Source organism: Aythya marila (assembly GCF_965140915.1).
Source record: "Aythya marila genome assembly, chromosome: 25".
NCBI classification, from domain to species: domain Eukaryota; kingdom Metazoa; phylum Chordata; class Aves; order Anseriformes; family Anatidae; genus Aythya; species Aythya marila.
The window spans coordinates 1272533-1289092 of record NC_139066.1 but is presented as its reverse complement, the minus strand read 5'-3'; the positions used below and the strand labels follow the sequence as shown (position 1 = coordinate 1289092).

Genomic DNA, 16560 nt, shown 5'->3' with positions numbered 1-16560 from the left:
TGGCGCCACGCGGCCGGGCGCTATGGCAACGGGAGAGAGCTCGGCCCGGGCGGCGGGGCTGTCGCGATAGGAGTGAGGAGGGTGGGGTGTGCAGCCCGGCGTGGATGTCATGATAGGATTGAGGGTGCCGGGGTGCAGTGCCTGGCAAAGTTGTCGCGATAGGAGTGAGGGGGGTGGGGTGGCAGGGTGCAGAGACCGATGAGGCTGTCGCGATAGAAGTGAGGGTGCTGGGGAGCACAGCCCGGTGGGGCTGTCGCGACAGGAGTGAGGGTACCGGGCTGCGTGGCCCAGCAAGGCTGCCGAGACAGGAGTGAGGGAGGCGGGGGGGGGGCGGTGGGGTGCAGTGCCCACCGAGGGTGTCGCGACAGGAGTGGGGGTGCTGGGGTGCGCAGCCTGGCAGGATTATCACGACAGGAGGGAGGGAGGGGGGCCGTGCGTGCACCCCTGCAGGGCTGTCGCAACAGGAGTGGGGTCCCCCTTGCTGTCTGTGCATGGTCTCATGGGGCTGTCGCGATAGGAGTGGGGTCTCTGGGGCCGGCCACGTGCCTGGTAGGGCTCTATTGCGATAGTAACAAGGATCCGTGTTGCCATCGAGGTGCTCAGCCAGGCTGCGGCAACAGGAGGCACTGCCCCCACAGCTGGCCAGTCGTGCCTGTCACGATAGGAGCTCCCTGCCCCCTCTGGGTGCCCACAGCCCCGTGCCGGCAGCCGCAGGGCGATGGAGGCAGACGGAGCCCTCGACCTGGGCGCCCTGCACCGGGAGCTGCGGGCGGCGCTGGTGGCCGACGAGAAGCACGCGAGGGAGGACGAGGCCAAGTTCCGCGCCGTGCGCCAGCGGGTCAGCTCCTACGAGGAGTTCAGGTCCGGCCGAGGGCCATCCCCAGAACACCTTGAGGGAGGATTCAAATTATTCCATACCCCGTGGAGATTCGTTAGTGCCATCAGCTGTGGTCCCTGGCCTTGGCACCGAGGGGGTCGTGTCACGTCTCGGCACCACGAATGCTCTGCTTGGTGCCGGGTGCTCTGGACACGGCGCTGACACAGCCCCCAGGGGGTGGTGGTGAATTTTTAGACCTCTTGTAGCACAGATGTAAACTCACCACAGGCTGCTGGGGTCACCCAGCTGCTTCTGAGCTCACGCCTTGTTCCAAAAGGCTCCAAAAGGCTCCAAAAGGCACCCTTCGCTCCCAAGCTCCCTGTGTGCACTTTATGCCCTGGGTGGCTCTGAGCATGGCCTGACGGTGCAGTAAACCTGGCTTCAGGGTTCCCAGGGGGCTTGAAAACTCTGTGGCCCCCGTGACACAAAGCGCTGATCTGACAGAACTGGTCTTGTTTAAGGGTGGCTGAAAAAATTGGCAGCTTAACTCCTGCCTGCTAAGATCTCATCCTAGAAGTCTCTTGCCAACTTGCTGTCACCAGCGTTGTGCTGAGTCCGAGGCACTGGTCTGTGGAAAACCAGCTACCCAAAGGCGTTGGGTTTACCCCACTGCGATGCTTTCCCTGGTGCAGCGCAGCCCCTGGCAGCCCGTCCTGACCTCCCGTCCTCCCCTCCCACTCCTCCAGCCCCAGTCGGTGGTGGTGGTGTGGAAGGACAAGGCGGTGCACCCAGCTCGGCGTGTTCTTGCTCCCAGACCCGTCATCTGAGGCAGTTTGGGAACAGATTTATGATCTGGGGATGTCCCCATCCCTTGACATATGCAGAAAGATCTGCAGACAGATCCAGGGCTCTGACCAGGCTTATCCAGGAGTGGAGCAAATTGCATTCATGGCCTCATCCTGCTGGAATTTGGTCACACTGTCAGATCTGTGAAAGGGAGAAAGTTTAAAATGGCATTTATGGCATTTTTTCCTGTTACTTTCTCCCCAGTCCCTGTAAAAGGATTCCCTGCTGCAGTTTTGTCAGTGTAGCTGCTAGAGCACAATCAAAGATCACACTCCTGCTCAGTACAGAAAATCTGCAATGCAACCGTAGCGTTAGCAGCTAGGAGCCATCCGAGGGAGGCGGCAGAGCAACTCCTCGCTGTGGGTGCAGCATCTTCACCAGTGAAGGCTGCCGGTGTAGCAGCAGGGACCTGGACTCCTTCAAAGATCTCCCGCTGGTCGCTGGGAGGGCTGTGGGCTCAGATGTTCATCCCATGGGGTGAGAAGAACGAAGTGAGCCACTGAGTCCTGGCTGCTGTAGGTAGTCGTAGGCATCAGTGTAATAAGGCGCTTCAAATGAATCCACAAACATGTACCTGTCCAGCGTTCTGCAAGCTACAAAACAATCCTTAGGGCCTGTAGGATTGTAGGGCCTGTCCTGTGGGGGGCCCAACACCACAAAAGCTTCACTGTACCATAAGAAAAGAGCAGGAGAAGAGTGTCCTGCCAGTTCCTTGAGCCCTGGCTCTGACAGGAGCTGCTGGGTTGAACTGGCAGCGCCCTGCCCGTGTCGGGCAGGAACCACGGTGCTGAGCAGCAGTGCAGCCTACAGGGCAATTCCTGCCTCGTTGGGCCTGATGGCTGGTTTAATATGTGTGTGAGTGTGTGAGGAGGATGTGCCTGCTAAGTGTCCCACGTGCTGTCTTTTCTTTTCTTCTGATCCCTCTCTGATGCCCCATGATCTGAAGTGAACGCCGGTCTCGTTTGCTGTGTATGGCGCAAGCTCGGGAATGGTCTGCCTGGCAGGAGGCACTGCGGAGGAGTGTAGCCTCCAAGTTTTTGGTCTTCTGTCCCCCTTCCTGTTGCCTGCAGGGACATCGTGCTGGCATCACACCTGAAGCCTCTAGAGAAAAAGGACAAAATGGGGAACAAGAGAAACGTGCTGTGGAACCCTTGTGCAGGCCACACTAAGGGCCAGCAAGCCGGTGACGTGGAGATACCCCAGGTAAGGGAGATGCTTTCTGGGACTTTGTCCACATCTAAAAATTACTCCAAAATAATATGAGTGTTATTTTAAAGCACAAGAATTATTCAGAATTATTTCTACATGTGAACAAGGCCTCAAAATCCCCAGGAACACTGAGTTAGATAACCGCAGGGCTCAGTCTTGGCCCCTGCTTTGTGGCTGGTAAGGGCTTGCACCAGCTGCTTCAAGGAAAAGCTGCTTCAACCCTGTGGGAATGTTGGACCAGCTGCACAGCGTCGGGCCAGAGCTCCCGATACCCTGCCTCTGCCGGTGGCCAGTAACAGATTCTTGGGGAAGAGTGCCCTCCCTTGACCGTTCTCCTCCAGCTGGCTGCAGTTTAGAGCCCGGGAGCCAGGCTGTGCATCTGGATCATCATGCTTAATAGATGCAGATAACGCATCTTCTGTGAATGTAGCCAATTCTTTTTCACCCCACGGTTTAATTATGCATGATACAGAAAAGTGCTATTTCATTTTAAACCTGCTGCCTGATGAGTTCATTGGGTGCTCCCCTTAGTTCTTCGGTTGTGGAAAACGGTGACAAAACCTTTTATATCCAGGCCATTTGTGATTTGACTGACGTCTTTCCTGCCACCTTCAGCGGACTTTTCCCAAGCTGGAGAGTCCTGGTTAGTTGAATGTCTTCTGCTATGGAAGGCATTTTACACTTCCATTGCCTTTGTTTCCCTTCTCCTCCCTGGTGCTGCGTTATCTCCTATGGATAAGAGGGGCCCAACTGCAGTCAGCATCCAAGGCTCAGACACCCACTGGCTTTACAGAGATATAAAACAATCGTTCTGTTTTATTCTCAGTTGCTTTCCTATTAGCTCCCAATATTGGCTTTGCCGTTTTGACTGCTGCTGAGAATGAGCTGATGTTTGCAAAAGAGTATCTGTGGTGACTCCTGCTAGCCCAGTGACACGATGACAGTGAGACTCACCTGCTTGATGGGAGCTACAGTGGAGTCTGTCACTGGACGTTTCCCTAGCCAGAGATGTTTTGCGTGGATGTTTCTCACAAGCATTGCATGAATTTTTTGACAGTGAATTTCATTTGCCTGTTTATTATGACATCCTTTTGCAGCTCTTCTAGGCAGCTTTGTATTTGCTTGGAGTGAGCAGAGATCTCCCCAGAGCAAACTCTGTTCCTAATCCCATTAGTGCTTGGGCTCAGATCTCCAGGGCTTCTGCATTTTGTGTTTAGACACAGCCTGATGTTGCTGTGCCTTGTTCCCACTGTCTGTATAAAAGCCTAAACATTTTAATCCTTCTTCAGTCTGTGCATCAGTTAAGTCAGCAGTGATGAGTTCAGCAGTTCAATTACATATTGTATAAAACAGGATTTCCTTTTATCTGAGATGCCACATTGAGCTTGGCTCTCTCTTCTAGTCTGAGGCTTGTATGAATGCAGTATGTTACAAGACAGTATGTTAGAGTCATCAGTGTATTTTATGGGTTTTATGCCCCTTATCTTTTATCTGCTCACCTGTTTGATTTGCCTGATGGTGCTCAAGGTGGAGACAGGTTTTTTGCTGAACTACTGCAGTTCCAGGAGAGTGTTTAGTGTGTTTGGTTTTGGTTAGGGATTGGATTACCCCACTGATGGTCTGTGTTCATCTACACTGTGCTTCAGGTCTCACCTATTCTTCCTTTATTTTCCTCTTAAGTTTTCTGGTTTCTTCTGGGCTTGATGAACCTGATATTTCTTCATCTTTCTGCATGTTTTGCTACCTCACAAGCTTTACGCAGCCCTTTGTGCTATCAAAGCCTGTATTAAAAGCATCTGTCAGACACACCCACAGACTGATGAGGGGGGAATAAAAATCTTCATGTGGGAACAAAACAGAAAGAACTTGACATTTATTTTTTTTCCTTCAGGAGCTGGATCAACTGCCTGGAACCTCTGCCGAATTTTACCGAGATTGGCGCAGATGCTTAAAAAGTGGAAAAGAAAAATACCAGCTTTTGCTTAAGCTCGAAGGGAAGGCCTTGGGCAGAATCTTTCAGGCTGACTTGGGTTTTGGCCTCCTGGGTGAATTCCTTGCTGTGCTGGCAGAGAACATCTGTCATGAAGACAGAGATGCTGTCCTTCAGATCTTACAGAGCCTTTCTGGCACCAAGCGCTTTGGGTTAAACGTGGATCTTCTGAGTGAGTCGGAGAAGGAGAGCACCAGGGATTTGTTTAGGAAGCTGCAGAGCATGAGCAGGGATTATTGGACCCCTGGCCACTTTAGTGGCCCAGCCAGCTGCAAAGCAGAGAGGGAAGCCCACCTCACAGACACCAGCTTACAAAAGGAAGCTGAGGAAAGGATGATGGAGCTGATGAAATGTTACCAAGTCAGCTGAAGGAGCAGAAGCACCAGGGTCATGCAGAAGGAGAGTGGAAAAGAGGCTTACAGCTTGGCATTAGCATCAGATACTGTGTGAGACAGTTAAGGATAATTCAGATACTTCTGGAGTGTTGCTGTACATTTCCCTGTACCTGGGAGCCACCCAGAGCAATAGTTCTGCCAAATAAAAGTTAGTTACAGAGAGGACTCTGTGTACGTTGTGATCTCTGGGGCAGTGTTCTCACAGGACAATTCTGTGAGAATCTCTTAGATGGGGAGAACAAACGAGAGAAAGAAAAATTAGGCAGGCATTTATGAAAGAGAAGCCAAAATGCAAGTAGTTCCCTCCTTTTTCCATCTCTGCCATTGTCACTCAGGATTTAAGAAACACAGTCAGTGTCACTTCAGACTTAACCATGCAGCCGCTGAAATTAGGCTGATGGGAGTGGAAATACTGTGTGAGGTGGTATATCTGGGGCTGATACAACAGCTATTTTAAGCATGTCATGAGGTAAACCTCTGAGATACTGTCCTATGATCTTGGACACTATATGGTTTGCCTAAATTCTACGTAAATTTAAATTCAAAAGGAACTGACCAACATCAGTCCAACAAAGAGACTCTCCGGTGCTGGCAAATACTGTGTCTAAACTGACTAGCCTTTCTGTTTAGGCTGCAGGCTTCAGGAAGACTCTCATACTGTACAGCTCAGCACCTACCCACCAAGTTCACTTTTATTTCTGGTCTGGGAAGATCCTCAAGCTTCTCCCGAGGGTGCTGAGGAGCCCAGTGCATGTTAGTGCCTGCTCAGGTTCCTTTGAATTCAGCTCAGAAACTAACAAGTCCATTTTGTTTGAAAATCCAGGTAGAGGAGAAAAAGGTAGAGTCACCCCTGGCTGACTACAACTCACCCTCTCCCACCTTCTCTGTAGAAAACACTAAGCCCCTAATTTCAGGCTTTGTGGCATCAACCATGGGGACATGTGTGTCCCTGCGATCTGCTGTAGGTGCTATTCCTGTTGCCTTTGCACAGTACTTGTAAACCTGATGGCTAACAGAAAGCAAAGCACTGATATCTCAAACGGAAAAGATCCTGGATGGTCCCATGGTCAGGATGCAGGATGTTGATGCAGGAATGACCATGGTATGACAGCCTGCACTAGCTGCAGTTTCAGCTGTGGTGGGAACACCCCAGTGCTTTCAGCAGTCCTGCAGCTCAGGGCTTGCACTTACATCCAATGTGAAGGATGGAAGCAGCCTGCTGCATCCCCACCACTTTGGGAAAAGCAAAATCCCTGTTGTTTGGTGAGAAGACTCAGGAGAAATGAAATGCAGGCACAAGCACTGAGCTCCTCCTCAAAGGAGTGATTGTGTGAATGTCAGCAGGAGGAAGGGCTGTTGGACTGGCTGGGATCAGTTTCCCAAGAAGTCATGGTCTGATCAGGAGGTGCCAGAACCTGAACTAAAGGTCTGGCCAGAGTCAGTGGGGAGCAAATAATTCACTTTTACCATAGGAGAGATGCATTTAAACCTCCAGGGTTGGTTCCAGCATCAGTCAAGGCAAGGAGGATGTGAATGAAAAGCCTCCCTCGATCACTCCAAGAGGGGGAGTCTCAAACATTGCCTGTGTGGTGGGTCTTCAGCACACACTTGGACAGCCAACAGGGAGGATGCAGAAGTCTAAATACCGTGTTTGTTACCTCTGGTTCTGGGCTACAGAGGCCAGCTGCCATCAGGGGAGGCTCTCTTCCATGATCACTGCACTCAGAAGAGTCAGTGCAATCCTTAACGTTTATGTCTTTCAAGAAAACAGCAGCGGTTCCCTTCTTCCCACCACGCAGGCTGCATTTTTCCTCCACAGCCATGCTACAGGAGCGATCTCTGCTCGTTGCCCAGTGGCACGATGCGCTCTAGAGCAGCTGGAAACATTCTAGAGTCCACCTCCCAGACACGTGGGGACAGGGACAGGCCACATCCCAGACAGGGACAGGCTGCCGTAGGGCAGGACAAACATTCTCTGCTGCAACAACAGATGCATGCAAGTGATTCCCAGCAGTTGTTACGCTGGGATGAAAGATTTCGACTGCTATTTGATCCCTGCTGTCAGCCACAGGCTGGGTGTCCAACTTCCGAAGTCTCTTACAAGCCCCATCCCTGCTGAGCAAGCTGGTGTGTGTGCCCTGGTCCCTGCCCTGGTGCCGACACCACCAACCCCGTGCCACACCAAGGACGTGGTGGCTGGGTTCGTTCTGCTGACGGCAGAGGCTTCTGGGCATGATGGAGACCGGGTTGCCAAGAGCTGTACTTCTCCTCTGCATGGTCGATGTGCTCCACTCTTTTGCGATTGAAGAGAAAGAAGATGTCTTCAAGCGAATGGTTTGTCCCGCTTTCCTGATGTTTGACAACGCCGCTTACTTGGCTGACATGACCTTCGAGCTCCCTTGCAACTGCAAGCCCGAGGAGGTCTCTAATGTTGTCTGGTACTTCCAGAAGACCATGAGAAGCAAGGAAACCACGGTCCTGACCGACTTTGCTGGCAACGTGGTTGTTGACTCGGGCCATATCCACGTAGGCAGCAACGTACTGAAGCGTTTCAGCATCCGGATGTTCAGTCTCATCGTCTTCCGGGCCCAGGTGACAGACTCGGGCCTCTACCTGTGCGGCACTAAGAAAGGGGACTTCTTCTACGGCTACGACGTGGACGTGCAGCCAACCAAGCACATCACGGTGGCTTTTGTGGACAGAGGCGAGCACGTCCAGGATGACTACACAGGGAAAGTCTTCAGTCTCTTCACCACCTTCTGGGACTGGACCAAGTGCGACCGCTGCGGTGTGAGGGGCGAGCAGCGGCGGATTGGGCTGTGCTACATGCGGAGCGCCAAGCTGCACCCCCGCTACCGCACTGCCCTGCCCAACGTCACCTCCTGCGGCTCCAGGGCTGTCTCCACGTGGCTTCAGCGCCGCGGCCGCCGCTGGAAGCCCGAGGTGGCCATCCGAAGCTGCCTGGCCCCTTGTGTGAAGGAACAGGACCCCCAGGAAGGGGTGCAGGCCATCTCCAACATAATTTACAAGCTGGGCCAGAAGCCCTGGCTGCCCCATGTCCCCACGCAGTTCCACAAGCATCCAGTAGGAAGAGATCTGATCATCGCCTGCCCAGGAGCCCGGCCCGAGCACGCCGTGGCCTGGGACAAGGACTCTGTCCGGCTCTACCGCTCCAACTTCCTTGTGGGCATCAACCAGAGCATGCGGGTCTTCATTGACCATGGAAACCACCTGCACATCCAGCGGGTCCAGTTCAGCGACAAAGGCACCTACTTCTGCTGGCGGGAGGGCCAGCTGGTGGCCGGCTTCCGTCTCAGCGTGGGCCACCAGCGCCAGCGCAGGCGGACACTCGATGATCCCGAGACGATCTACGCCGTCAAAGCCATCAGCACGAGCTACGTCCTCATCAGCATCATCTTCGTCGGTATCCACGTGTGCCGCTGCTGCCGGCAGGTGTTCAGGTGTCCCGGAACAACGTAGCGTCCCCACGCAGCCCCGACAGGTCACTCCTACACCTTGGACCATTATTTCATGATAAATTTATAATGTTTGGACCATTAAAAATAAATGGGATCGAAATGCTGCCAGCGCCCACTCATCCTCCATTTTGGGTCGAGAGCACAGTGGTGAGGACTGAGATGGAAAAGTCCCTGTGCTGCTGGGCGGTACGGCGTGGTGGGACAGAGGGGATTTCACACCACCACGGGCTGTTCCTGGCCCCTTTTGCGGGTTTCAGTAGGCTTTTAAGCTCGATATAATCCTTTTTGAATAAATACTTGGAGTTGTTGCAGTATTTTCTTGCCAAGCGCTACAGAGTTCTCAAACCACATCAGTGATTTATTAGGGCTGTTTTTCTAAGAGTCCACTGTAATCCACCAAACTGTTTTACTCCAATTAATTCTGGCTTTTCTTAGATTTTTTTTTTTTTTTTTTTTTAGTTCTTTTCATTGCTGAAAACTTTGACTGCCAACGTTTCAAAACATCCAGTGTTTGTTTGAGATCCTTGCTGGAGCAAACCTGTCTTTAAAATTTTGAGTTGAAACATTTATAATTTTGAAGGAAAAAAAAAATCCAAATGAAAACAGAGGATATCTTTAGAAATTTTCTTGTTTGTGTTTTGGTTTTGGTAGTAGTGGTTTGATGTTTGAATTTGCCCAACTCAGCATGGACCTGTGAGATATTTGGCTTTTTATTAGCCATTATTTATGCATTGCAAAAGATGTCCTCCAAAGAGGATGGCATCTCTTCAGGGTTTAGGTGGCCTCTTGTTTGCTCCTCAGTGTGGAGCATGACTTTTCTGCTGGGCTCATCTCTGGTCCTTTTTCCATGGAGGTGACCTGGGGGTTTCAGCTTTCCTTTCTTTTTCAGGAGAAACCGGCTATCTGGGTGGCCAGGCAGCACTGAGGGTCCCGCAGTGCCCAGAGCCTGGGCTGCTTTCCCGGTGTGCAGGGTCTCATGGCACCCTCTCCAGTGGCTATATCCAGCCTACATGCACTGGCCGCATCCTTCCACCCAGGGCCAGGCTGGGACTCCCAAATTCCCAATGCCCCGTATAATCCCCACTCACCCGCAGCATTTTCTGCTGCTTGCCAACACAACCCATCCTCACCGGCCCTTCACGAAGTCATTAGGAATTAATCACTGGTCCTCAGAGATGCAGCTGACACCCAGGGCTCCTCCCAGGGGCCAGGTTTGGGGCTGAAGACCCCCAGAACAGGTCCGTACTTCCCCTCCCTCCCGCTAGAGAAGGGGATCTCTCCTGCCACACTGCTGGTTTAGGGGGTTATTCCTGCACCACGCCACAAGCCCTTGTGGGTGTTCAAACCACACACAAACGTTTAAATGCATTGGCCATGTCCTGGGGTTCAGGACTGAGCCTTCATCCCCAACAAGGAAGCTGCCAGCAGCAGGTTTGGGCTTCCAAAGGGCCCCTCTGCCATGGTTAATCCCAAATAACCCATGGCACCAGCAGCTTGTCCTGCGGCTGGGGCAGGGGCTGGCGCAGAGAGGCAGCTTGGAGGCACAGCCATAGAAGTAGCACTTGTGTAAGCTTTATTTCTCATCTCATGCTGCCGCAGACATTAGGACGTTAATTTTCACAGAGCTGGGAGACACAGGGGACGAAGGGGGCGAGGCGGATGGCAATGGAGTGGCATCCGTGTGCTCATCCCTACGGGCTTATGGGGTATGAGAAGCGCTGCTGGGTGGTTGCTCCTACGTTAGGTGGCAGTGGGGCAGGTTTTGCTTCTGGTAGTGGCTAAATCGAAGGTTGGGGACGGGGGCTGTGGGTGAGCACCAGGCTGGGTGATGGCCCCAACTGGGTGGTACGTGCTGGTCTGGGCAGGGGAAGCAAGGGAAGATGCGTGTGGGGCCAAGGCCACGTGGAGCCTCGGGACAGGGAATTTCTGCCGAGTCCCTCTCACGCAGGAGCCGGGCTCAGGCTCCTGCGTGGCCAGGGCTTGATGTGGGCAGCCCCGGTGCACTGCGGTGGTGGGACTCGTACTGTGAGCTGGTTGGGACAGGGAGGGCTGCCTGTCCTCTCCCAGCACTCCTGGATCACGGGAGGCACCTCCTGCTCTGAGAGCACCCATGGGTGCCTCAACACCCTCCTCCTCCTTCTCCTCTTCCTCTTCCTTCTCCTCCTCCCTCTGTCCTCACTCCCCTCACCCTCATCTCCACTTTCACCTGCATGGGAACCCCTCAGGTGAGGGGCCAAGCACACGGCCATGCGTCCCCCCTTGCCACAAGCTCCTCTGGACTGTTTCCTCCACCATGGTGATGGAGGCACCTTGGTGGGGGCACCCACTCGGGGCTGGGACAGCCCCATGGCTCTGTGTCCTGGAAAAGCAAATGAGGCCGCCCCGCCTGCTGTGCCCATCGCTGCTCCAGCCCCACACCCCCCTGTGCCCCCAGGCACCCCTTGTTATCCCCACTCCATCACCTTTCACACCATCCCAGCAGCACCTGGCTTCCCTGCACAGCTCCATCCTCCTCTTCCTCCTGCCCGTGCCTCTTGGCTAAGCCCACCCAATGCTCAGGGATGGGAAATGCCCCTGGCCAGCCGGTACCTTGCCCCCTGCAGCCCCCCCAGGATGTTCAGGGCCCAGGAACAGGGGCAGATTCAGGGCGGCCTCCTGGAGCAGAGAGTGGGCAGCGGGGTGGGATGCAGGGAGAGATGCTCTTTGCACCATTGCCTTTTCCAACTGGCATGCAGAGATCGAAACAGGATGGACTTCCTCGACAGACATCAGTGAGCCAGAGACCCAGGGCGCACGCTTGGCATGGCCCCCAAAATGCCAGCCCTGCCATGCTGTGGGACCGGACTCTGCGCAGTACCACTCACCTCCCCCCATGTCTCCCATCCCTTCCCCACACAGTGCCCGGCCCCAGCCAGGGGGTCCCGGGGTAGTGGGAGAGGCGAGGGTGGGCAGGAGGGAGGTGCCCCCCAGAGCACCCCCACCTCATCCCACGGCTCCTGCCCGGTCACCGGGGTCCCTCGCAGCATCGGACGGCACCTACGGGGCTACGGCTACAAGCGTGGCTGCTGCGGCTCGCCCGCCCTACGCCACCTCCTTGTGCTCCTGCTTGGACTCCTTGATCACCTGAAGGCAGAGAGAGAAGGACAGCCACCGTCACCCCAGCTCCGGCCCTCCTCCCCTCCTGAGCCTTCCTGGGCTCTGAACGAGCTTGGGGACTGGGACGGGGACGGGGACAGGGACAGGGATGGGGACAGGGATGAGGATAGTTTTGTCTGAGAGCTGCCAGGCTCAGCTCCACCACGGTCTGGAGCCAGCTTGCACCATGCTGGCAGGGCACCAGGATGCCCCGCTCCCTGCCCAGGCTGCTCCTGGGGCTGAGGGATGGTGGCCCCACCTGCGTGATGAGCAGCTCCCTTTGGGGACACCCTGCGGGCAGATGGGGATGGAGGGGAAGCAGCGTGGGAGGCATGGATGAGGACTTCCCACCTCTCCATCTCTGGTCTCCACAGTTTTGACCACGATGGTCCTCTTCAGGTGAGCTTCTGACAGGGATTTGGCATCCAGACTGGTCTCTGGGGGACGCGGGCAGGACACGGCAGTGACCCAGTGTCCCGCGTGCGGCCCCTCCACACATGCACAAGTGTAGGGGCCCAAAGGGAACGTGTTGGGCTGGAAAACCCCAGTGGAAAAACCCATGGCAGTGAGCAGCCCTGGGGACGTGATCAGCCTCAGGGACATGGATGACCCTGGGGACATGGTTTGCACTGGGGATGTGACTGGCTTCAGAATGTGGTTGGCCCTGGGGACACAGCTGGCACTGGGGATAGGATCGGTCTTGGCAATACGTTTGGGCTTTGGGATGTGGTTGGCCTTGGCGACAGGGTTGACCCTGGGGGGACAGATGGCATGGTTGGCCCTGGGGACGCAGCCACGGCACACTCCTCCCCTCCATCCTGGGGTCCCCTGGGGCACAGGGACCTGGCAGCAGGTTGGTGCCAGGGACAGGACCCTGGAATCCTCGTTCCTTGAGATTTGGAGGAAAACATCCCACTCCTTCTGGATGGGGCAGGGCTGGCCAGGATGACACCTCCTCCCAAGGAGCCCCCAGGCCCTCCCGGCCCTCAGACCCCACTCACAGCACCACCATCCTGCCCACCTCGGATCTGCAGGTTGGAGAAGGTCTGCACGGGGATGGTGATCCTGTGGGAGCGATGGGGGCGTCGGGGAGAGTACCATGTCCCCACCACCCCACACAGCAGCTCCGCTCTGCCCAGGGCTGGGGCAGGAGGGCTGGGGGCTGCTCCCCACCCCCAGAGGGACCAGGAGGACGTGGGGATGGTTCGGGGCAGGACGAGGCCCCGCTCTGCCATCACCTGCTCTCCTCGCCCTCCAGCAGCTTGCGGTAGGTGGCGATCTCGATGTCGAGGGCCAGCTTGACGTTGAGCAGGTCCTGGTACTCCTGCAGGTGCCGCGCCATCTCCTCCTTCAGGCTGCGGATGTCCTCCTCCAGCCGCACCACCGTGTCCTGGTAGCCAGCGGTCTCCAGCGCGTAGCGCTCCTCCAGCTCCCGCAGCTGCCTCTCCAGGGACTCGTTCTGGGGGCCGCCAGGGGATGCGGTGCCCTCAGCGCCCACCTCCTTCCAGGAGCGAGGGGCTCCCCACAGTGCCCACCCAGCTCCCACCCCTGACCACTGGCCGTGCCCCCAGCCCGGAGCACAGCTCCTCAGCAGCATCCCCATGGTGGTGGCCCCTGCCCAAGGCTGTGTCCCCCCCTTTGTGGAACCTACCGAACCCCGCAGTGCCTCCAGGTCGCAGGTGAGGGCCTGGAGCTGGCGCCGGTACTCGTTGGCCTCCTGCTTGGCCGCACGCAGGGCCTCCGCGTGCCGGGCAGCCGCGTCCGTCAGGTCTGTGAACTGGGGGGGGATACGCCATGGGGCAGGAGCATGGGGACATGACCCTGCTCTGCTCCTCGGGAGGGACACGGTCCCAGTGGCACATGCCAGGGGGACCTGTCCCTGCTTCCACAGGAGGGATGTGGCCACGGTGACACAGGAGAAGGGGGAATGTCCCCGCTCCTGCAGGATGGTGGGATAGCGCCATGTGTCACTGGGGACATGTCCCTGCTACCATGGGATGACAGGACAGTGGGTGTGGGGCACAATCCTGATGGCACCTCGTAGAGCCATGTCCCTGATCCCTTGGGGTGGTGGGATGGTGGACGTGGGACCTGACCCTGATGGCAGGTGTTACAGGGGACATGTCCCTGCTCTTGCAGGAGGGAGGGATGGTGGTGTGGGATGTCAATGGGAACACGTCCCTGCTCCTACGACACAGTGCCCGTGGGACCTGTCACTGCAAATGCCTCTCTAGGGACTGTGACTCACCAATGGGGACATGTCCCTGCTCCCCCAGGGCCCAAACCAAGACACGGGACACGAGTGGGGACAGCAGGGATGCCAACCCCCCAGTGCCACCACCCTGCAGAGTCACCCAGCCCCAGGAGAGGCTGACCCCCTCCCCGCAAAGGTGGCATCCCAGGAGGGGGACGGCACCCGCCCGGCAGCCAGGTCCCACCCTGCACCTTGGACTTGTACCACTCCTCGGTCTCCTGCATGTTGCTGGCGGCCATGGCCTCGTACTGGGTGCGGATGTCGCGCAGGGCGGCCGTCAGGTCTGGCTTGCTGGCGTCCACCTCCACGTGCACGCGGTGCCGGGCCAGCTGCTCCTGCAGCTCCCGCAGCTCCTGTGGGGCACCGGGGGTCAGCACAGAGCCCTCTCCCCCTCCCCAGTTCCCCCACGGCGTGATGGTGTCAGTGGTGTCAGTGGTGTCAGTGAGTTACCTCCTCATGCACCTTCCTGAGGAAGGCCAGCTCGTCCTGCAGGGACCCCACGCGGCGCTCCAGGTCGAGGCGAGCCAAGGCGGCGGCATCGACATCCTGCCACCACAAGGAACAGGACAGGAAGGAACGTCCCCAGGGTGGGCTCGGGGCGCTGCACCCCACACCCCTCAGCCCCGCTTGTCCCCATCCCAGCCCTGCCCGGTCCCACCAGGAGCCCCGGTGCTGGGGGGGGCTGAGCCCCGCCCCACTCATGCCCTGGGGCTGGCAGCATGCAGCCAGGATCCAGCCCTTGCCCTCACCTGCCTGTACGCAGCCAGGGTGCTCTCGGCCTCCAGTCGCAGGGTCACCTCCTCCTGCAGCCTGCAGTGTCGCAGAGAGGCACCGTTACTCGTTAGACACCTTTCCTCGTTACTCGCAGTGGCTGCTTGCAGCTCAGGCACAGGCACCCCCCCTTTGGGTCCATGCAGCTCCGTGGTGCTGCCTGCACCCACCCTGTCCCCATGTCTCCCACGCCACACACGTGTCCCTCACGTGTCCCCCGTGTGCCACACATGCTCCCCGCACGTGACCATCTTGGCCCTGCATCCCCAGCACGTGCCCTGCGCCCTCATCCCCACCACCTGTGCCCAGAGCCCTACCAGCCCCCAGCTCGGCCCGTGTCCCATGGAGTCACTGTTCTCGGCCCTGTCACCAGCCTGGGGACAGCCTGATCCCCTCCTGAGGTCACCCCAATGCCCTTCTGGGGACACCCTGGTCCTTGTCACCATCACAGTTCCAGTCACCACCCTGGTCCCCAGGACAACTCTGATCACCATCCCAGTAGCCACCCTGGTCCTGGTGGCCACCCTGATACCAGCCCCAGTGGGTACCTTGATCCCTGGGGACAACCTGGTCTTGGTGGCCCCCCCAGTCCCAGTCACCGCCCCAGTCCCCAGGCCAACCCCAAGCGGGGCAGCATCTTACTTCTGCCGAAGATTTCCGAGGTCCTCAGCCAGGTTGTCCCTCTCGATCTCCACGCGGGCCTTGGCGTTGGCCAGCTGCTCCACTTGGCGCCGCAGGTCGCGCAGCTCCTCCTGGTAGACGTCGGCCAGGCGCGAGGGCTCCTGGTCCCGCGCCTGGTTCAGCTCCAGCACCAGCATCTTGTTCTGCTGCTCCAGGAGCCGAACCTTCTCGATGTAGCTGGCGAAGCGGTCGTTGAGCTCCATCATCTCCACCTTCTCGTTGGTGCGCGTCTCCCTGAACTCTGAGTTGAGCGCCTCGGCCAGCGAGAAGTCCATCCTGCCCGGCCCGGGGCGGGGGGCCCAGCGGAGGCCCGGCTGCGCGCTGAGGATGCGGGGCCGGCCCGGGGGGCTGCCGGGGAGCCCCCGGCGCACGGAGGTGGCCGAGCCGAAGCGGCGGCCGTAGGAGGACAGCCGCTGGCTCTCCATGCTGAGGGCTGGGCACGATGTGTCCCGGCCCCGGGCGTTTTATGGAGTGTGGGGGCTCCCACCCCTGCCAGCCGCCCCCGGCGCTGGCCATGGGCCAAGGAGCCACAGGGCGAGCACAAAAGCCAGCCTTTGTGGCGCCCGGCAGGGACGGATGAGCCCTGGCAGACAGCCCGGGCGTCACGGCAAGGCCTCCGGCCCCCTGCCCAGACCCCCCCGCCCCAGGGTTTACTCCACGGTCCCATGGGCACTGCCAGCACCCGGGGCGGGAGGCAGAGCAGGACCATGGCCATGGGCACCCGTGGGGCACCGCTGGTGCTTGGTGCAGTGCCAGGGGCACCGTGGGTGCTGGCTGGGTGCTGTTTCAGAGGGTGCTCACTGCAAGGGCACGGGGTGTCCCTGCGCCCTGGGTCCTGTCCCCACAGCCACTGACCCCAGCTGTGTCTCCAGGTGCTCAGTGGGCTGAGGTGTGTGGTGCACAGCCGCACACACACCTGCACACACATCCTCGTACACACACGTGTCCATGCACACCCACACGCACAAAGACGCAGCCACGTG

At 57.6% G+C, this 16560-nt stretch overlaps 3 protein-coding genes across 4 annotated transcripts; 2 read left to right on the top strand and 1 right to left on the bottom strand.

The window, feature by feature from the left end:
• The first annotated feature begins 20 nt into the window (after positions 1-20).
• Positions 21-5415, top strand: DNAAF19 (dynein axonemal assembly factor 19). Of its 2 annotated transcripts, none has more exons than XM_082779183.1 (4): positions 21-81; positions 596-861; positions 2734-2866; positions 4764-5415. In XM_082779183.1, exons 2-4 carry the CDS (start codon positions 719-721, stop codon positions 5229-5231), a joined length of 744 nt encoding a protein of 247 aa, XP_082635309.1. In that variant the 5' UTR covers positions 21-81; positions 596-718; the 3' UTR covers positions 5232-5415. The 2 variants fall into 2 exon arrangements, with proteins under 2 accessions (XP_082635309.1, XP_082635308.1); XM_082779182.1 differs by having other exon boundaries at positions 24-124.
• A 2077-nt stretch (positions 5416-7492) lies between these two features.
• On the top strand, positions 7493-8767 carry FAM187A (family with sequence similarity 187 member A; the record flags this gene model as incomplete). Its single annotated transcript, XM_082779260.1, has 1 exon — positions 7493-8767. The coding sequence occupies one exon, from the start codon at positions 7493-7495 to the stop codon at positions 8735-8737; it is 1245 nt and encodes a 414-aa protein (XP_082635386.1). The 3' UTR covers positions 8738-8767.
• Positions 8768-11817: 3050 nt separating this feature from the next.
• GFAP (glial fibrillary acidic protein) lies at positions 11818-16002 on the bottom strand (the record flags this gene model as incomplete). The annotated part of the gene is made up of 9 exons (XM_082779319.1): positions 11818-11859; positions 12223-12308; positions 12893-12936; positions 13110-13330; positions 13523-13648; positions 14317-14478; positions 14576-14671; positions 14875-14935; positions 15539-16002. The coding sequence occupies 9 exons, from the start codon at positions 16000-16002 to the stop codon at positions 11818-11820; spliced, it is 1302 nt and encodes a 433-aa protein (XP_082635445.1).
• Between the last annotated feature and the right edge of the window lie 558 nt (positions 16003-16560).

What these genes read in the sequence shown, in the direction of transcription:
- DNAAF19 (XM_082779183.1), top strand. Translation starts at nt 719, where the DNA reads ATGGAGGCAGACGGAGCCCTCGACCTGGGCGCCCTGCACCGGGAGCTG. An exon ending in AGCTCCTACGAGGAGTTCAG is followed by an intron (nt 862 to 2,733) that starts GTCCGGCCGAGG and finishes TGTTGCCTGCAG; the next exon opens with GGACATCGTGCTGGCATCAC. An exon ending in GTGACGTGGAGATACCCCAG is followed by an intron (nt 2,867 to 4,763) that starts GTAAGGGAGATG and finishes TTTTTCCTTCAG; the next exon opens with GAGCTGGATCAACTGCCTGG.